General features: G+C 45.0%; 1 protein-coding gene across 6 annotated transcripts in view; it reads left to right on the top strand.

Moving 5' to 3' along the window:
* rims2a (regulating synaptic membrane exocytosis 2a) overlaps positions 1-22,235 on the top strand; it is a 908,436-nt gene that overhangs the window by 177,783 nt on the left and 708,418 nt on the right. For all 6 annotated transcript variants that reach the window (XM_048528687.2, XM_048528689.2, XM_048528688.2 and 3 more), the window contains one exon: positions 17,014-17,224. In XM_048528687.2, coding sequence (XP_048384644.2) covers positions 17,014-17,224 — 211 coding nt within the window. The remainder of the gene's footprint in view (positions 1-17,013; positions 17,225-22,235) is intronic.

Below are 22,235 nucleotides of genomic sequence, written 5' to 3' on the forward strand. Positions count from 1 at the left end.
TACTTTTCAATAGTAACTGCAACTCATTGGAAACATCTCCCAGTATCCATCAGATGAAGCCTCCTCAAGATCTTGTTTCATCAAGATCACTACTCATTGTATTTAACTCCAATGGGTAAAGGCCTGACTTGCTCAATCTTTCATCATAAGTTAAGACATTTGTCCTAGGACTGAAGCACACGAATCTTCCCCACGCTGCTCCAACCTATTTCCAAAGAAGGATACCAAACTGTACACCTCTCCAGGAAGTTTTTCAATATTTGCTGATCCCCTTGCATAAATGTTAACCTGCCATTTGCTGCTCTAACCACTTGTTGTACCTGCATTGTAACTACTTGTGGTTCATGTACCAGACCACCCTAGTACTGCAGAATTTAGCAATCTTTCTCCACCAATCTAAATAGTGTTTTGCTACTCTAATTTTCTTGTCAAAGTGACTGATACATATTTCTCTGTGATAGACTATAGCTGCAAATTATTGCTCACATACTTCATTTGCCTCTATCCCTTTGCAGATTCTCTCCCTCTTCTTGACAATTTACTTTCCTATCTTGGTATTGTTGATGAATTTGCACTCATTCCCTTCATCCAAATCATTTGCTATGTATTTTCCAATATTTGAAGCCCTAGCACTGGTCCTAGTAGCTCTTCCAAGTTGAAATAAAAATCTGTTTATCCCTGTTCTGTGCTTCTTGTTAATCAACCAGCTGAGACCTTGGACAGATCAGTTTCAATCATATTGCATTGCAGATCAGGTTTGACAGGCAGAATGATTGACTCTGATTAAATGTGATTAAGATGGTGCCAGAGTAAGAAGCTCCAGCAAGAGCTCCTCTATTCACCAGGTCCTTTTCCTTTTTTTTCCTGTCTTGCTGCCCCAACTTTAACTTCTTTAATCAGCCTTCCCGGGAGGGAATGGAGAACAGAGTCCAAGAGCAGCCTGGCGTGGGAGAGGAGTGGTAGCTCCAGCTGGAGTGGGAGCAGAGCGATTTGTGGGCTGAGTTCTGGAGTGACAGCAGAGCATGTGTGGACTGAGTCCCAGAACTGCACCAGGGCACGCGTGGGCTGAGCCCCGGAGCGAGTTGCAGGCCGGAGCCCAGAGTGGGGAGCAGAGTGAGCCCAGGCTGGCCAGGGGGATGATTCCTGGATAGAGATCAGCGCCTGGAGGTAATGTGGCCTCATGTTCTGAAGCCCAGTGAGCATGGATTCAGTGAAAAGAGGACTATAACTTGAGTACTTTAAAGACATTTTTTATTCTCGTTCTGGATTATTTAGACTCTGTATTCCCATGCTAGTCGAGTTTATTATTTTTTTAAAACTATTTTAATTCGGTACAACACTTAAGTATAGGTACTCTCAGATGGCACCAAGAGGAGATATTACAAGCTTTTTACTGCATTCATTCGAGTGCATGCGACAATAAAGGCTTTTGTATTCGATTCCTGCTCTTACTTCTTACGTTATTTTCTCACCAAATTTTCATTTATGCTAATGTTACTTCTAAGCGTGAGCTCTGTATAGCCACTCTTGATGTGGCACTTCATTTAATAACTTTTTGAAATCCACGTTCTTGGTTTCACTTGCTAGAAATTAAGCCCTAGAGTCATCACAAAAGTTAAATATTTTTTAAAAGTATACAAAATTACCCTAACGTACCTATCTTTTAGACCTTGATTGATAGAAAGGAGGGACCATGTTTCCGTACTTAACGAGAGTTACTATTTATTTCAAATAAATAGATTTCATCTGCAGGCAAATAATTATGAATAATTGATTGATATATAACTCTACTAAATTAAAACTCTAATTCTCTTATAAACACCACTGACAATACACATGAATGTGCACACACACCCGACTCACATGCATGTCCACATCGACAGACAGACACAAGTAAATGTGCATCATGGCAGAGGGAAGACAGTTCAATGGTTTCTGTCCACCGGGTTTGCAGGGATTGTTCTTTTGACTTATCAAGATCTGGAGCTCCTGAATCTTCTCCGGGTACTTTTCCTTGTTTGCAGGAGGCACAGTGTGACTAATCCATACTTACAAGGTCTCTTATTAGTTACGCACCACATCTACAGCAATTTATGAGGTAAAATAAAATGGCCTTCTTCAGGCTTTAGGTTTTTATTTTGGCTACAGAGGAAAGCTTGTTCCTGTTTGGAGGTCCAGTGTCCTCTGAACAGGGAAAAATTTTAATATTGCCATAGGAAGAACAGGAGTACTCTTTCAAGCAATAGAAAGAAAGTCTTTCCCTCACCATCGCCAGTACTTGGATGTCAATAGAGTACTGTGAGCATCTGACTTTGTGTTGAGTGGCAGCTTTTTCTTAACCACTTCCTGCATCAATATTAATGAGATTCTCACGTAGAAATATAGGATTGCTTGCAAAGCTTTTAGTTTTTTTAAACTCACTTGTAGGATGTGGGCATTGCTGGCTGGCCAACATTTAGCGTCCTGTCCCTAACTGCCCTTGAGAAGGTGTTCGTGATCTGCCTTTGTGAACTGCTGGACTCCAGGTGCTGCACAGTGACCTATAATGCTCTTGGGTGGGGGTGGAGGGGGTGGGCTGGGTGGTTGGTGGTGAGGGTGGGTTTCCAGGATTTTGACCCAGTGATCATGAAGGAACAATGATATTTACCATGCTGACTTGGAAATATGGCTTGGAGAGGAAGTTGCAGGGGTGGTGTTCCCATTTATTTGCTGCCCTTGTTCTTCTAGATGGAAGTGGTCATGGATTTGGAATGTACTGTCTGAGGATCTTTAGTGAATTTCTGCAGTGGTGAAGTGAATAGATGTTTGTGAATGTGGCGCTCAAGTGAGCTGATTTTTCATGGATGGTATCAGGTTCTGGAGTGTTGTTGGATCTGCAATCATCTAGGCAATTAGAGTGTAAAGGATTTAAGTTTACTGAATTAATACAGATTTAGCTAGATATTTTTTCACCTTGCTTAACACCACCTTACTACTGAAATTTAGCATTGCTGCGGTGTCATAATAAAGGGACAATATTAACTGCATAAAACACTTGATTCAAACTCCATGTTTGTCAGTGGTTTATAATGATGAGACGACACTATTGGTAGCATCTTAAGAGTCAGAGCAACATTAACGAGATGTGTGGTAGTCAGGGCTGGGGCTTGGCACAGTCAGTCAAGGGCAGCCACCCTTTCTTGTCTATGGCCACAGTTAGCTATCCAGTTGGGATGGCCTCACACAGGGGGTCCATGATCTTCTGCACTCCAGGGAGCTGGTCATTGGACCAGTTAGAGACAAAAGACTGACAATGAGGAGAACTGCAAATGGATGAGAGAGAAGTGCCCCAAGCTGTTGCTGCTTGTGGACTGCCTAAGATGAGGCGTATGATAAATCCCATGCGGGAGAGGATGTTGTGCTTCAGCAATTCATTCAAAGGCTTGCAGAGGACAGAATTCAGCAGACCAGTAGGGAACATAATTATCTAAAAATGCAAAAGAATCATGCCACCGTCTGTCTCAGAGAACTGATGCAGTTGTGAGTATTTGTTGACTCCAGTCAGAGGCCTGGGCAAGTCGCAGCTGGTACAGCTAGAGGGTGGGCTACTATGATTCTGTAGGGTGCATCGAAAGAAAATAAGGAGGAAACAGGGTTGAGTTGGGGGTTTGGGTGTGAACTTAAATGTGGTAGGCAGCTGTAGGCACATATAGCTAGCTTGTGTGGGGACTCGGGAAAATGTGGGGTTGACAAGAAAGTACCATGAAAGGGGATGGCAATATTTAGGGCTCATTGGCACATTCAGGCTGAAGTTATAGGCCACAGTCAGAGAACTGCTTGCCACTACCTTCCGTAGTGAAGTAAACAGAAAGTGCTCAGTGATGGGAAAAAAAATCCACTACCATTCTCAAATCAGTAGGTTAATGAGGAGGTTGTCGCAGCCCCCTGAACCGGTTATTGGGCTTTCAAAGGCCATGCATCATTGGTGACCCAGGCATTCAGTTGTCTACTCCTTGGCCACGCTGCAACAGTGATCATGTCCATATGTTGCATTTTCCTGGCACAGTGATATCTTGGGAACTCACTGAAAGCAGCACTCCTGTGTACATAGCCATTGAACTTTAGGCCACATTGAAGAAAGGATGCCTAAAACTTGGAATGACCACATGCCACCCACATGCATAGCTCCCCCTGCTCCAACATGATGTATCAGGTACACAATGTACATCCCCACAATTTGCACTTTGTTTGTGTCTGCGAGAATGAGGGATGTAATGAAATGTCAGGACTCTGCATGGAGACACAAAACTAATGTCTTGGTTTGATGGAATGCGAAACTGTGCCCATCTCCAGCAGCCATTAGGAATAAACAGAGCCTGCATCTCCATAGCAACCACCACCAGGAGACAGACGGTGGTGTGATTCTTTGCATTTTTAGATAATTATGTTCCCTTCCGGTCTGCTGAATTCTGTCCTCCGCAAGCCTTTGAATGAATTGCCAAAGCACAACATCCTCTCCCACGTGGGATTTGTCGGATGCCTCACCTTTGGCAGTCCCCAGACACCAACAGGTTGGGGCACTTCTCTGTCATCCATTTGCAGTGCTGTCACATCCTATTGCTCACTTGCCTCTGATGTCACACTCTGCTGTTATGTCGCAAAGGCGTCATCATTTGAATTGCTGGGAGAATGAAGGCAGCTTCCCCCAGTGCCTTGACTCTGTCATTTGGAGAGGTCAAGGTAAGACACAGCGAAAGAAGACATTGTGATCGCTGGTTGGTAGTGGTGTTTGATGCATTACACTAACTGCCTGGTTAGTATGAGACTTGCAAATACTTAGTTGGTTAGCAGGTAATGAACGTCTGTCTCTGCATCTCCACAGGAGCTGTACCAGTTTTCTGCAAGGATCCTCACCCTGTAGTGGGTGAGGACGTAGATATTGGGAATCTACCTCTACTTCACCCAACTCTGTAATGGATGTTTCTTCCGTAGTGACAGAAAGGGGGCAACTGAGTAAAATGTAAATGGGTAGCACAACTGTTGCTGGTGCATGAGAGGGAAATATGTTAAGATATACTGACCGACTGAAGACACAGGGTGAGGTCAAGCAGAATCAGTTGTATGGCAGGGTGGGGGCTAACTATTCACTCTCCTCAGCTGGCGAATACTGGCCGTCGCCGGCAGAGAGTCCTGGAGTGCAAGCCTGGGGAAGGAGGCGGAACACCGTGTCGAGCTGTATGTTTTGGAGCTGTGTAGGGAATGAACTGGTTTCGTGTGTGGGCTGTGAGCCCTCGAATGCAATGTGGGGAACAGCTGGGGAATATCAAGTCCTGGTGCGACGTGAGGGAGGCAAATCAAGTAAAGTGTGACTTACTGTTGCTGCTAAGTACCATTGATGAATGCTCTGGAGGCTGTTGTGATGGGGGATGGTTGTTGGACTTCGGCCTGGCGCCATGTGCTGAGCTGTTGCTGTTCGATACTGTTACCAGACTATAATGTAAATCCTTACCTTGCAACATTATATGTTTTTTACTCTAAGATTTATACCTAAATACTTGTACCTAAGATGGTGCCAATAAAAGGCAGCCATTGTAAAAAGTTTTCACTGTACTCCTGTACTTCTACACTGGAGTATAAGTGACAATAAAGGAAATTCTATTCTATTTTATATTCTATTGGAACTCGAACAAGTGATGGAAGGTTTTGCTTGCAACCATGTGTGGTGTTAAAGTGTGAGGCTTGGTGGGAGGTAGGTGCATGGCAGGAAAATAAATTAGTACACTTTAGCAGACAGCAGAGGGTGGACTTGCCCTGATGGTGTGCAAAAGATAATAGTCCTTTTTCTGTGCTATACCCTGTTCATGTGCACCCTGGAGATGGCACTGACCTGGGTGGTGATCTTCAATGAGGCTGGTATGATTTGTTGGCATGGCTGCATCTGCTGGTCCTCCGGGAAGAGATCCCTGCAGTCTATAGGGACAGGAGCAGCAATTAATATGGCAGGTTTGGTGAGATTTGACAAGAAAACTCTCAGCTTTGCAGTGAGAGTCACTTGCAAAACTTGATGATACTCTCACAAAGCCAAATAAACCATAAGATTTGGCTCAACATTACATAAGGTTTGACCAGCTAATTTATTTACATTATTATTTTAGATTTAACAATGCAACACTGAGGGTTACCAAACAGGGTAGATGTAGAGATTAATCAGTTACAATAACCTTTACTGCTAGTTTTTCTGATTCAGGCATTGTCAAAATCTACTAGATGATTTGGTTGTAAATACAAGTTCCAAAATTTCTACCGCATCAAATGTGTTAATTTGAGCTACTGTTGAATACTTAATATTTTGAAATAATTGAAATGTTTCATTACAGAGCAACACATAATGACCAAGAAATTTGCAAGAAACTAAAGTTACTGTGTTGTTAATAAATTGCTAAGTCTTTTGTTTAAGATGCAAACTAGTGTTATGGAATTGTTTACTCACACAGTCTTGGGTTGTTCATTCAAAAATGTCTGATTCAGAACTATTTTGAAGGCCTTTGAAGGTTTTAAAACTACCACGATTTGAATGCAGAGGTAAGGAGGTTGATTTGGTTTGATGGAAAAGTTCAACAGTCTGGCAGCATCTGTGAAGATAAAATTAGAGTTAACATTTTGGGTCTGGTGATCCTTCCATTGATCTGATGGTAGCTGGGAAAATTGTGATCAGAGATAATGGGAACTGCAGATGCCGGAGAATCCAAGATAACAAAGTGTGAAGCTGGATGAACACAACAGGCCAAGCAGCATCTTAGGAGCACAAAGGCTGATGTTGCGGGCCTAGACCCTTCATCTCTTCATCCAGCTTCACACTTTGTTATCTTGTAGCTGGGAAAATGTTGGTTCATTTGCAGAAAATAGGGAGGGGCATGGGATGGGGAGCAAATGATAGGATAGAGCCTGAATAGAAAGAAGATCAGTTGGATAGACAAAGAAGTTAATAACGAGGTTGCGAGGAGGGTGATAGTTGTTAATGGGGACTGTTAGTGACTAACAATAGGTGATATGTAATGGCAGGCTATGTGATCAGAAGGCCTGTGTGTGGGGTAGGGGGCTAGGACGTGGGATAGTTTGGGGTTTCTCGAGTTCAATAATTTTGGGGCCTAATTTTAGCCTCATCGCCCTCTCCATCCATATAAACCAACGTTTTTCCAGCTACCATCAATTCTGAGGAAGGCTCACTGGACCCGAAACGTTAACTCTCTGATTTCTTTTCTTCACAGATGCTGCCAGACCTGCTGAGTATTTTCAGCAACTTCTGTTTTGTTCCTGATTTACAGCACCCGCACTAATTTTGGTTTTGGTTTGGTTTGATGGTCTGTCTGCATGTTGAAACAGCCATCATCTACAAGCAAGGGTCCAGTGCCAGTTTGGGATCTTTTTAGCAATTTTGACTTGCTGTTGGCTGGGCTCATGAAAGCCAACTCAACATGTTACCTAAAAGGCAGTTCTTGATGGGATCTCTGTAGGCCAAAGCTAAAAAACATAAGTTTCTTAAGATTATTTTAGTTTTTGATTTAGTTGTCACGTGTATTCAAGTACAAAAGTATCGGAGGACAGTAAAAGTTGTATAATGGTGCCACATGTGACAAGGTACTTGGATATAAAGTAGTAAGAGAAACAAGTTAAAAAGTTAAGCATTACTTCATAGAATAGCTCAAAGATAAAGAAAGAGGTAATAGTTTACACCAAAGTCTTTCATAGTTTAAACTGGGAAAATAAGTTAAAATTTCAAGAATTCTGTCCTTCACTTATCATTAGAATCCCTAGTGTGGAAACAGGCTATTCAGCCCACACTAACCCTCTGAAAAGCACCCCATTCAGATCCTTCGCCCTAACCTATCCCTATAACACTGCACTTCCTATGGCTAAACCACCTGACCTACACATTCCTGAACCTATGGGTAATTTAGCATGGCCAATTCACCTCACCTGCACACCTTTGGACTGTGGGAAGAAACTAGAACAACCGATGGAAATCCACACAGACACAGGCAGAATGTGCAATCTCCACATAGAGACAGTCGCCCAAGGGTGGAATCAAACCTGTGTCCCTGGCACTTTGAGGCAGCAGTGCAACCCACTGAGCCACCCGCCACCATGCCACCCTGATCTGCTGTCTGTTCTTGAAGCTGCAGCCACGGATATTGTCGCTGCAGCTGAAAGTGTGCCTGTCCGATCTCTCCTGGTGCTTTAGGAACGTGACCAGGCAGGATCCACTCGCATGCCGAGCTGAGACAACACTATGAGCCACCGAGAAACCCGTGGACATGCTGCCGAGAGACCAAGCTGAAAACCACTGAGAGACCAGGCCGGGACCTGCCGTGAGCTGCCAAGAGACCAGGCTGAGAGCTACCATCCACCAGGCTGGGACCTACGACAAGTTGCTGAGAACAACCATACTGCAGACAGACTCGGCCACAGACCAGCCATGTGCTATCTAGCGACTAGGCTGGGACCTATCAAAAGACCAAAGGGCGTAGAAAAGAGGAAACCTAAAAAGAGAAGGAAACAGTAGAACATAGGAGCTCTGCTCAGACTGTCCTACTCTATTGCCATCTTGACGGAAATTGATATTTAGCTGAATGTAGTGTTAGCCAGAAGCTGCAGAAAGATATGGGGATACCAGCTGCTGACTTCGTTAACAGGAGGTACTGAACGCAAAGTTGCTGACACGAAGAAAGAAGCAGCTTGTGAACTAAAAATGACCTGCGCCCAGGTGCTAGTTTGAGCTGATTTTAAACCAGTTTGAATTAACTAAGTTCTGAAAATAGAAAAATGAGGTAATGCAAAGGCTTTATTAGGACGTGAAATATTGAGGTAATGCTACCTAAGCCTCTGGCCCAGGGCCAATAAGGCAAAGGTGTGTGATAAGTGAATTAACCTGAGCCAACAGGAAGAAGATAGCATGACTTCAGAGAGGTGGAATAAAAATGCCCTTCGGGCATACAGCCAATGAAAACTCCAGAGACCTACCATTGCAGAAGCAGACCCTCTGTCAAGGACATGGTGGTGACATCAAGCGCAGCACCAGGTCAGCGTGAGCCCTCTTCTGCAGCAGCAGCTATCCTAATTGGGTGTCAGCTTTTATATTCTATGACTATTTGGTGAGTGTCAGAGGACTCGAGTGGGTGTATAAGTAGGTCCTAATTCAGTTTGTGGGAAAATATATATTGCCTAGTTTTGTGATTAAAAACATTTGAGCAACACGTGTCTTCTTTAATACACCTAATAAAGTAATTTGTGAGGTTACAAGAATTGACTCTCTTCTCCTTTCTGTATAAGCCAATAACTGGAGCTAGTGTTCTCTGGGCTCTTGACAATAATGGTGTTGAGAGGAATAGAATTGCTCCTTGCTCCTCCTTGCTTTAAACAGCAAACTGCTGTAAGCCACCTCTCATCCCATGGCTCATGACCTCAGCCAATATATTGTTGGGGAAGAATTTTGCTTCAGTATCAGAGTGTAAAATCTTTATAGGGACTGAATTACATGTTGCAAATTTAGACATGGGGTCCTCGTGACCTTTCATCCAAATCTTCCTGAAGTGTTTTGTTAAAGCAACACATAGAAGTCTGAGTTCTTGAATGTTGCATGTTTGTTAGTCATATTCACCTCATTTCCTCAGACTGTTTACCGTCTTTCTCCATGTAACATATTGTTGTTGTTGCTACTCCATCAGGTTGGCAATTTTCCTTTATATCTGTTCAGTTATTATGATGTATACTCATTGGTAAATTGTATTATTCGTATGGAGGTGGAACAGAAGCAGCAGTATTTTTGGTTTTAGAGGCTAACCACTGTGCTTGTTGTGACTGAGTTCAATGGGCAATCACAAACATCAGACTCTCTCAACTTTGAGGGAACTGAAACAAGCATGTCTCTATGACCAATGTCTGCCACCTTCTATGGAGAAGCAGAAGCCAGAATTAGCTCACAGTTAGTCCTCTGTTTCCATAAAATTACTGGAAGCACCATGAAAACAAGTTATAGGAACTGAATTGGAATATTTCTGAGAATTTTCAGCCATCATTGATAATAGTTCCGTATGCTTATAGGACTCAAATACTTAATTCATGATGTGAAATTACTGTCACATGGAGGTAGCCCTCTGTGACTATTAGATATATATGATGGTTAAGATTTTTTTTGTGAGAATGTTGAAGGGTAAAGCTGATTATTGCTCCTATAAATAACAAGATGTAGATCTGTGTGAACACAGCAGGCCAAGCAGCATCAGAGGAGCAGGAAGGCTGATGTTTTGGGCAAACGTTTATTGTCTGAATGTGTGCACTTTTGCTGAGGAAATGTGATCCATGAGAGTGAGATTTTTCGGCTTTAATATCAACCATTGCTCTCGCTCTAACCTTTGACAAATCTAAACAATCCAGTGTCAAAAGTTGATTGTGAACCCATTTCACCAGTAGAAATTGCAGAACTCATCATTATTTCAATGGCTGAATTATTTTTCACCTTTAGCTTAATGTCAAGCATTTGCACTGTAATGAATATATGCCCCTCAAAACTTTGCAGTTCTCACAAGCATATCAATAATGTGGCAAATCAAGACTTTACTGAGTTGGGAAACATAACTGGTCCTGTGTGATACAAGCAGAACATTTCAATAATTAAAACCAACAACATTGACACTGGCATTACTACAATTGTTATTGCTTTGTGGCTGTTAAAATTGTTATGACCAAATTAGTTGGGATAAGTGGACTTCTCTACCCCATCTCTGAATTTCTAACAGCTGGGCTTGAATTGAGAAGAATGGTGATATTGCCAATTCAATAAACATGTACTTGATCCTGTACTGTTTAGTAGAAGAAATAATATGGCATGGCTCCAGAAGTGAATAATTAATGAATTAGTTTTGATGCTAAAACTCTATCGGGCAAAGATGTAGGAAATATTAACAAAGGATTTAATATGTACAAGTATGTCCAACCATCCACTACTTCAAAAATAATGCACACAATCCTTCCAAGGATGAAAGTAGAAGCAATAAAACTCTCAAGATTATCGAGCCTTAAAAGTTGGCCAAGTAATCAAATAAAGCCAGAAAAATCATTATTCATGGATTATCCGAGGGCTGGCTTACAGATGAAGCGCCTCGTGCAAATCAGCTGATGGTATGGAGGTTTCTCACTGGGCAAACTCCCATATAAGAGGTTGGATCTGAGAGTATGGAGTGCAGTCACTGTTTCTGCCTGTTCCTGTCCCATAGAACTTATTTCTTCCTAATTTCACTCCTTTTTTTTCACTTTTCCAGTCCCTTCCAACTTATGTCAGTGATTCTTATGACACTTTGATAGTTTCAGACTTTTCAGTTTGCAGGCAGCAGCTGCCTCCTCTTTACTATGGACATGCAATCCCCCTTTACTTGTCAATCAGTATTCAGAATGGCCTCAAGGCTCTCTGCTTCTTCCTGGAAAGTAGGCCTGAACGCATTTACCATCAGTCTCCTTCAACGGGCCGAGCTCATCGTCACTTTGAACAACTTCTCCTTTAACTCCTTTCACTTTCTTCAGATTGAAGGTATAGCATGGGTACTTGCATGGGCCCCAGTTATGCATGTCTCTTGGTGGGGCACATGGAACATTCCTTGTTGCAGTCCTACTTGCACCCTTCCCACAATTCTTTCTCCATTAATTACATAATTGGTGCTGCTTCCATTTCTCATGCTGAACTGGAGAAGTTTATCATTTTGCTTCCAGTCTCCACTCTCCCACCACCTTCACTTTTGTCCATTTTTGACCTTTTGTGCTCCTAAAATGCTTCCATTTCTGGGGTAGGCTGGCCACCGATATATACTACAAACCCACTGACTTCACAATAACTTGACTATACATCCTTATACCCCGTTACCTGAAAGGACTCCATCTTATTCTCCCAGTTTTGAGGTCTCTGCTGCATTTAATCTGACAATGCCACCTTTCTTAGAGGGGGTTCTGCGAAATATCCGTACTTTTACTCAACTAAGAATTTCCTGTTGCTGTAGGCCAATTGGCCCGTAGATGTGTTTGACCCATCTCCTGGACTTCTGCCCTCACCCCTTCCCTTCCCTCCCTCAAAAATGATAGAGTCCACCTGGCCCCAAATAACGATCCCACCAGCCTCCCGATCCAAAAGTTTGTAAGCTGCCATTCCCATTACCTGTAGTTTGTGTGTTCTGGTAAAGTTACATTCGTAACAAATTGCTAATTTTTGTTTAAGTTATGAATTTAGTGACCAATATCTGTTATTTGGAACATCTGGTTAGGAACAAGTGAGTATTTTTGCGCGTCGCTGAGTGTTTTAAGATGACTGTCTTGTGAAGCCAATGATAGTGAAGCTGAGACAACAAAGTGTGGAGCTGGATGAACACAGCAGCACCCTTAGAAGGGTCTAGGCCCCAAACGTAACCTTTTGTGCTCCTAAGATGCTGCTTGGCCTGCTGTGTTCATCCAGCTCCACACTTTGTTATCTTGGATTCTCCAGCATCTGCAGTTCCCATTATCTCTGATAGTGAAGCTGATTTGATTTGACTTGCTATTGCTGTGCTGTAACAATACAATACACAACCAGCAAATTACTCTATTTGTAGTTATACAAATTACGCTAAAAAATTACATCTGCATGGCAAAATACACATGGGATCCATGGCTTTATCAATTATTTAAACGATAATAAGAAATTGATGCAAAACTTGTATCAACCACTGCTTATACCTCAGAGTATTGTGTCCAACTCTGCTTACACTTTAGGAAATACCTAAGGGCTAGGGGAATTTCATAAGTAATTTATCAGGTTAGTAGCTTGGTGAGGGAATTCAGTTCTGTAGAAAAGCTAGAGAATTTGTTAATGTTTTCAGGGCAGAGAAAGTTAATGAATGACAGGATGAAACTACTTCTGGCAGAAGGTTTAGTAACTGAAGGAGACAGATGAATTGTGATAAAATGGGGTGATGGAAGTAGTTTTGCCTGAGAATGATTTATTACAATCTAGAATGCACTGTTTGAAGTGTGGTAGCAACTGATTTAATCACAGCCTCTACAAAGGAAATTGATTAAAACTTGAACGGCTTCAAACTACGGCATTATGATGCATAAGAGATTTATTGGATACTTCTTTCAAAGAGCTAACCCAGGCATGATGGTTCGAATGGGCTGTTCATATGCGGTAGGATTCAGTGAGAGACTTCCTTTTTTTTACATATGGCTATGATAAGTGGTAGGCCTGGAAGAAAACAGTTAAGGAAATTATGGCTAGATAACTAAGCGTGGAGCTGGATGAACACAGCAGGCCAAGCAGCTTCTGTACTTAAGAGTACAAAAGCTGATGTTTCAGGCCTAGACCTTTTTCTGATGAAGGGTCTAGGCCCAAAATGTCAGCTTTCATGCTCCTAAGATGCTGCTTGGCCTGCTGTGTTCATCCAGCTCCACACTTTGTTATCTTGGATTCTCCAGCATCTACAGTTCCCATTATCTCTGAAGGTAATCATGGCTGTCAGTTTTTCCATTATTTTACAAATCATCAGTTACATTAATTAGCTGGCTGTCCACAACTGAAGGAAAAATGTGATACTGTCTTTACTGCACCACCAGAGGCCTCAAAAGTTGCTGATGGCTTGCTCAGCAGTTGCACAAAATAAGTGTATAATAAGAAATTTAAGAAAATATTTTTTCAAATTTTCATGTACACAATTCAAGTTGCCTGATGTTAGTTTCCCAACATTGCTTGAAGGAAAGTTGATATGGCTTCTTCTCTCAGGAGTTAACACCAATTGTATTTCTCCAAATTTACAACAAATAAATGGAAAGTAGATGTACAGTGTAGAAGTTGGTTACGACCTCTTTTCAGGTGCAAAACCAGCAATGTGTAAATAGCATGCATTCCATTGGGAGGGCTTAGGCCAGTGCTCACTAAAGTTCTTTTTTCTGCTATGAGCCATTCTATGCCTGTTCACCTGAGTGCATTCAAAGATTGAAAATTTTAGAAATGGAGTATGTTGTGAGTGAGGTAGAGGGGTCCAGAGTAGAGATATAGTAGAAGAAGGGGCAAGCAGAGATACACTTGCAAAAAACTAATCAGATACTGACTGCTTTGTCTCCTTCAGTTACTAAACCTTCTGCCAGAAGCAGTGTCACCAAGTTTTAGATTGGGCCGTTCCCACAGTCTGAAACTAATGTCTTGCAGTCAATCCCTGGGTGTTCATTCTGTGGATGCTCCATTGCTGTTGTAAAAGCCTCAGAGCTCATGACTCCAATTTGTTCATTTCGCAACTCCACATGAAATTGCAAGCTACTTTAGGAATTCTTGCTCTAGACTCACCCGAATTTGGGTCTCAAGTTTCATCTCAATAATTTGTGTGAGCTGCCAGTGCCTGTTCTGCAGCCAGCCTCCCCATTTAAAGAGGGTGAATATTTTGATTGTTTCACCACAAGCAGCTCTTGAGTAAACAAAAGCAAAAATTGCTGGAAAAACTCTGCAAGTCTGACAGCATCTGTGAAGAGAAATCAGAGATAAGGTTTTGGGTCCAGTGACCCTTCCTCAGAGCTCGTAAAAATAAACTTGTAATATAAAATGTCTTGCTTTGTTTTTATTGGTGTCAGTGTTTGACTCTATCAAGAATACAGACGCAGCCTGACCTTGTTTATTGGCAAATAAATGTAGCATGAAGAATCAATTTCTCCCCCTGTCTTCTCATAACTAAGTTAATTGTTTTTAAAATGATGTGTTGGAATCACTGGGCAAGACATGCATATCTGATGAAGGTATTTAATACTTTGTAACTTGGCAGGTAATAGTTGAATTCAGTAAAATAAATTTTCTAATGTCTTTCAAGAACCAAACCTATCATTTAAATAAGAGATAGTAAAAACTGCCAATGCTGGAGTCAGGGATAACACAGCTGGGGAAGCACAGTGGGCCAGGCAGCATCAGAGGAGCAGGAAAGTTGATGTTTTGGGTTGGGACCCTTCATCAGAAATGGTGGAGGGGAAGGGAGATCCAAAATAAATAGAGAGAGGAGGGGTGGCGCTGGGGAAGGTAGGTGAGATGGTGGATGCAGGTAGTTAGTGGTGGGGATGGTCAGTGAGGTGGGAGGAGCAGACATGTGGGAGAGAAGATGGATTGGTTGTCAGGTCAAGGAGGCAGGGATGAGAGGGAGGGTTGGTCATGGGATGAGGCTGGTGTGGGTGGGGAGATTTTGAAACTGGTAAAGCCCACATTGAGACCATTGGGTTGTAGGCTTCCAAGGCGGAATATGATATGCTGCTCTTCCAGTTTTGGGGTGGGATCATTGTGACACAGGAGGAGGCCCAGGATGGACATGTCAGCCAGGGAGTGGGAGGGGGAATTGAAATCTTTCGTGATTGGAAAGTGTTGTGGTTTGTTGTGAACAGAGCGCAGGTGCTCTTTAAAGCAGTTTCTGAGCCTCTGCTTGGTCTCACCGGTGTAGGGGAGGCCACATCGGGAGCAGCTGATGCAGTATACCACATGGGTGGATGTGCAGGTGAACCTCTGATGTGGAAGATTTTTTTGGTTCCTTGGATGGAGGTGAGAGTGCAAGTGTAGGGGCAAGTGAAGCACTTCCTGCATTTGCAGGGACATCTGCCGGGGTGATGGGATTGGTGGGGAGTGTGGAGACAACGTTCTCTATGAAAGGCAGATAGAAGTGGAGAGGGAAATGTAACCTTGGTTATGGGGTTAGATTGCAGGTGGCGGAGAATGATGTGTTGAATCTAGAGGTTAGTGCAGTCATATGTGAGGACAAGGAGGATTTTGTCTTTGTTTTTGTTGGGGGAAAGGGATGTAAGGGCAGAGGTGCGGGAAATGCAAGAGATACGGTTGAGAGAATTTTTCTCCATTGAAGTGGGGAAGTTGTGGTTCTTGAAATAAGTGGACATCTGGGATGTCTGGGAGTGGAATGTCCCATCTTGAGAGCAGACATAGTGGAGGTGGAGGAATTGGAAGTAGGGAATTGCATTCTTGCAGGAAGGTGAGTGAGAGAAGGTGTAGTCTAGGTAGCCATGGGAGTCGGTGGGCTTGAGATAGATGTCAGCTTCAAGGTGGCCACCAGAGATGAAAACAGAGAGGTCGAGGGAGGAGAGGGAGGTATCAGAGATGGTCCAGGTGAACTTGAGTTTGGGGTAAAACGTATTAGTAGAGTTGAACTGTTCAAACTCCTCGTGGGAGCACGAGGCAGCGCCGATACATTGTCGCTGATGCAGTTTCAAAATCTCCCCACCACCGGCCTCATCCCATGACCGACCCTCCCTCTCATCCCTGTCTCCGTGACCTGGCACAACCTGTCCATCATCTCTCCCATGTATCTGCTCCTCCCACCTCACTGACCAATCCCCACCACTCCCTACCTGACTCACCTATCACCATCCCACCTACCTTGCCCAGCCTCACCCCTCACTCTCTTTTATTTCTGAGCTCCTTTCTCCCTCCCCCATTTCTGAAGAAGGGTCCCGACCTGAAATGCTAACTTTCCTGCTCCTCGGCCTGCTCTGCTTCCTAGCTCCACACTATGTTATGCCTATCATTAAAGTAATGCTTTTATGCAAACACAGATTGACATATTACACTCTGAATACGGTTGAAGGCAGGCCACGTTTGTATATGTACCATGTGTATTAGTATTGCTTTATTCAACTAAATTGACTGACTTGCAATACCTGACAAGTATTGCAATGTCTATGATTGTGATATATGCATGATTTTCAAATGGGTCTGACATTTGATGGTTATTAAATTCTGTCTGGCTCGCAATGCTAAAGGGATCTTGTCATGTTTTCTAAAATGGGACAGACAAGCAAGTTGTTAGACTTATTGCACTGTGTTCTGTCAGTGGGTCCAAGTACAAAATTGGAACTTCAGAAAGCTGCCAACTTCCAGCAAGCCATTGGAAAGAAGAGAAAAGAATTGTAAATGCAGAGGAACAGAACTTAATTTCCCTTCTACAAAATGACTTCTTTTGCCATTTTTGGTATCTGCAGGAAATTGCACCAGCAGTTTGAAATGTATAAGGACCAGGTAAAGAAGATCGGTGATGAGGCACAGCAACAACAGGAACAGAAGAGTGATGCACCCACCTGTGGAATTTGTCACAAAACCAAGTTCGCTGATGGCTGTGGTCACATCTGTTCATACTGCCAAACAAAATTCTGTGCTCGATGTGGAGGACGGGTGTCACTGCGATCAAATAAGGTAGGTCACCTTTCACCTTAGTCAGTAATAACTGGAAAGATGTAATTGCTTATTATTGATTGAGATATAATTTTGATTAAGATTTAATTGTCATGTGTTCTCAAGCACAGTGAAAAGTGTACAATGTTGCCACACATGACGCCAGTCTTTTGGGTTAATACCATGCCTTGTTTCATATTTATCCTGAACATGTCTAACTTATCTTACTTTTCAGGTGTAATTTTACAACCTAATCTGTCCAAATCAGATGTTTACATTTTCTGACAATTCTGGTCCTGATGCTAAGTTAGTAGATTTGTGGAGTTCAACTTCCATCTTGCACTGTGCTTAGGAGTCTGTTTGATCATAATGGTTGAGTAATTTACAGAACTACATGTGGAAAATATATTATTCCTCTTTTCCTATAGTGTTCTCTTACCGTGTACAACACCCCAGGAAAGAGGGATGGGTACCTAGTTCCTGCATCTCCATTAATAATTTACCTGCAATATGTGAGGATTGGATTGAGTAAGATCTTTATTGACCCACCCACCAACTTTCTGCTCAGTCACTTCTCTAACATGGGATCTGAAGAAGAGTCCTGAACCAAAAGGTCAACTTTCCCGCTCCTCTGATGCTGCCTGGCCTGTTGTGTACCTCCAGCTTCATACTGTGTTGTCTCTGGTGCCAGCATCTGTAGTTCTTGCTATTTCTCACAACCTGTAATGTAACAATTGCAAATTGCAGGCATGGGTCTGTAGATATAATTCAAACATAATTTCTGACTTTTTAAGGATATTTTGGCAAACTTGTTCTCCCAAATTGCTTTATTAGAACTAGAATTAGGCTTGTTGTCACATATACTTATGAGCACAGTGAACCATTCACAAAGTCTAAGATAATAAAATGTGAGGCTGGATGAACACAGCAGGCCAAGCAGCATCTCAGGAGCACAAAAGCTGACGTTTCAGGCCTAGACCCTTCATCAGAGAGGGGGATGGGGAGAGGGAACTGGAATAAATAGGGAGAGAGGGGGAGGCGGACCGAAGATGGAGAGTAAAGAAGATAGGTGGAGAGAGTATAGGTGGGGAGGTAGGGAGGGGATAGGTCAGTCCAGGGAAGACGGACAGGTCAAGGAGGTGGCAGGAGGTTAGTCGGTGGCTGGGGGTGCGGCTTGGGGTGGGAGGAAGGGATGGGTGAGAGGAAGAACCGGTTAGGGAGGCAGAGACAGGTTGGACTGGTTTTGGGATGCAGTGGGTGGGGGGGAAGAGCTGGGCTGGTTGTGTGGTGCAGTGGGGGGAGGGGACGAACTGGGCTGGTTTAGGGATGCAGTAGGGGAAGGGGAGATTTTGAAACTGGTGAAGTCCACATTGATACCATATGGCTGCAGGGTTCCCAGGCGGAATATGAGTTGCTGTTCCTGCAACCTTCGGGTGGCATCATTGTGGCAGTGCAGGAAGCCCATGATGGACATGTCATCTAGAGAATGGGAGGGGGAGTGGAAATGGTTTGCGACTGGGAGGTGCAGTTGTTTGTTGCGAACTGAGCGGAGGTGTTCTGCAAAGCGGTCCCCAAGCCTCCGCTTGGTTTCCCCAATGTAGAGGAAGCCGCACCGGGTACAGTGGATGCAGTATACCACATTGGCAGATGTGCAGGTGAACCTCTGCTTAATGTGGAATGTCATCTTGGGGCCTGGGATATGGGTGAGGGAGGAGGTGTGGGGACAAGTGTAGCATTTTCTGCGGTTGCAGGGGAAGGTGCCGGGTGTGGTGGGGTTGGAGGGCAGTGTGGAGCGAACAAGGGAGTCACGGAGAGAGTGGTCTCTCCGGAAAGCAGACAGGGGAGGGGATGGAAAAATGTCTTGGGTGGTGGGGTCGAATTGTAAATGGCGGAAGTGTCGGAGGATGATGCGTTGTATCCGGAGGTTGGTAGGGTGGTGTGTGAGAATGAGGGGGATCCTCTTAGGGCGGTTGTGGCGGGGGCGGGGTGTGAGGGATGTGTTGCGGGAAATACGGGAGACGCGGTCAAGGGCGTTCTCGATCACTGTGGGGGGAAGTTGCGGTCCTTAAAGAACTTGGACATCTGGGATGTGCGGGAGTGGAATGTCTTATCGTGGGAGCAGATGCGGCGGAGGCGGAGGAATTGGGAATAGGGGATGGAATTTTTGCAGGAGAGTGGGTGGGAGGAGGTGTATTCTAGGTAGCTGTGGGAGTCGGTGGGCTTGAAATGGACATCAGTTACAAGCTGGTTGCCTGAGATGGAGACTGAGAGGTCCAGGAAGGTGAGGGATGTGCTGGAGATGGCCCAGGTGAACTGAAGGTTGGGGTGGAAGGTGCTGGTGAAGTGGATGAACTGTTCGAGCTCGTCTGGGGAGCAAGAGGCGGCGCCGATACAGTCATCAATGCACCGGAGGAAGAGGTGGGGTTTGGGGCCTGTGTAGGTGCGGAAGAGGGACTGTTCCACGTAACCTACAAAGAGGCAGGCATAGCTGGGGCCCATGCGGGTGCCCATGGCCACCCCCTTAGTCTGTAGGAAGTGGGAGGAGTCAAAAGAGAAGTTGTTGAGTGTGAGGACGAGTTCAGCTAGGCGGATGAGAGTGTCGGTGGAGGGGGACTGGTCGGGCCTGCGGGACAGGAAGAAGCGGAGGGCCTTGAGGCCATGCGGAATGCAGGTGTACAGGGACTGGACGTCCATCGTGAATATGAGGTGTTGGGGGCCAGGGAATTGGAAGTCCTGGAGGAGGTGGAGGGCGTGGGTGGTGTCACGGACGTAGGTGGGGAGTTTCTGGACCAAAGGGGAGAAAATGGAGTCCAGATAGGTGGAGATGAGTTCGGTGGGGCACGGGCAGGCTGAGACGATGGGACGACCAGGGCAGGCAGGTTTGTGGATTTTGGGAAGGAGATAGAAACGGGCCGTGCGGGGTTGGGGAACAATGAGGTTGGAGGCTGTGGGTGGGAGGTCCCCTGAGGTGATGAGGTCGTGAATGGTGTTGGAGATGATGGTTTGGTGCTCGGGTGTGGGGTCATGATCGAGGAGGCGGTAGGAGGTGGTGTCGGAGAGTTGGCGTCTGGCCTCGGCGATGTAGAGGTCAGTGCGCCATACTACCACTGCGCCACCCTTGTCTGCGGGTTTGATGGTGAGGTTGGGGTTGGAGCGGAGGGCTGCCCGTTCTGCGGGTGAGAGGTTGGAGTGGGTGCGAGGGGTGGAGAGGTTGAGGCGGTTAATGTCTCGACGGCAGTTGGAGATGAAGAGGTCGAGGGAGGGTAGGAGGCCTGGGGGTGGTGTCCAGGAGGAGGACTTGTGTTGGAAGCGGGTGAAGGGGTCAGTGGAAGGAGGGTTAGGTTCCCGGTTGAAGAAGTAGGCATGGAGGCGAAGACGGCGGAAAAACTGCTCTATGTCCAACCGTGACTGGTATTTGTTGATGTGTGGTTGTAGGGGGACAAAGGTGAGCCCCTTGCTAAGGACTGACCGTTCGTCCTCAGTCAGTGGGAGGTCTGGGGGGATGGTGAAGATGCAGCAGGGCTCAGTGTGGCTGTCTTCTCTGGGGTTGCTGGCTGTGGACCACCCACCACCCAAGATGTTTTTCCATCCCCTCCCCTGTCTGCTTTCCGGAGAGACCACTCTCTCCGTGACTCCCTTGTTCGCTCCACACTGCCCTGCAACCCCACCACACCCGGCACCTTCCCCTGCAACCGCAGAAAATGCTACACTTGTCCCCACACCTCCTCCCTCATCCCTATTCCAGGCCCCAAGATGACATTCCACATTAAGCAGAGGTTCACCTGCACATCTGCCAATGTGGTATACTGCATCCACTGTACCCGGTGCGGCTTCCTCTACATTGGGGAAACCAAGCGGAGGCTTGGGGACCGCTTTGCAGAACACCTCCGCTCAGTTCGCAACAAACAACTGCACCTCCCAGTCGCAAACCATTTCCACTCCCCCTCCCATTCTCTAGATGACATGTCCATCATGGGCCTCCTGCACTGCCACAATGATGCCACCCGAAGGTTGCAGGAACAGCAACTCATATTCCGCCTGGGAACCCTGCAGCCATATGGTATCAATGTGGACTTCACCAGTTTCAAAATCTCCCCTTCCCCTACTGCATCCCTAAACCAGCCCAGTTCGTCCCCTCCCCCCACTGCACCACACAACCAGCCCAGCTCTTCCCCCCCACCCACTGCATCCCAAAACCAGTCCAACCTGTCTCTGCCTCCCTAACCGGTTCTTCCTCTCACCCATCCCTTCCTCCCACCCCAAGCCGCACCCCCAGCCACCGACTAACCTCCTGCCACCTCCTTGACCTGTCCGTCTTCCCTGGACTGACCTATCCCCTCCCTACCTCCCCACCTATACTCTCTTCTTTACTCTCCATCTTCGGTCCGCCTCCCCCTCTCTCCCTATTTATTCCAGTTCCCTCTCCCCATCCCCCTCTCTGATGAAGGGTCTAGGCCCGAAACGTCAGCTTTTGTGCTCCTGAGATGCTGCTTGGCCTGCTGTGTTCATCCAGCCTCACATTTTATTATCTTGGAATTCTCCAGCATCTGCAGTTCCCATTATCTCTCATTCACAAAGTCTGTACTTATAGCGCCATCTTATGCACAAAGGTATATAGATCCAGGAACTTAGGAATAAAGTAGAAAAATAAAGAAATGAAAAATTCAGGTTTACAATCCTTGGAGCAGATTTTGCTGAGCCAGATTGTATCAGATCTTGTCTCCTGTCTGTACTGAACTTAACCTGGGGCTATCTGCTCTTGTTGCTGATGACTCGGTCTGCCTATACTTGCTGCCACTTTGGGTTGCTTGTTCTGGCTGCTGCCACAATGCTGGAGGACCTAGCTCTCAGCCAACTTGGGCTTTCTGTCCTGGCTATGGCTTGACTTCACTGCACTGGGCTTGCTTTCCTCTGCGCTGATCATCTCCGCACTGCACAAACTTGTTATCCCCAGAAGGTAAATAATTTAAAGTTTTTTTTAAAAAAGAAAAGGACCCATACCCCAGAAATTGTAGTTTTATTCCTGTTTTCA

This window comes from Stegostoma tigrinum, chromosome 5, assembly GCF_030684315.1.
Source record: "Stegostoma tigrinum isolate sSteTig4 chromosome 5, sSteTig4.hap1, whole genome shotgun sequence".
Classification (NCBI taxonomy): domain Eukaryota; kingdom Metazoa; phylum Chordata; class Chondrichthyes; order Orectolobiformes; family Stegostomatidae; genus Stegostoma; species Stegostoma tigrinum.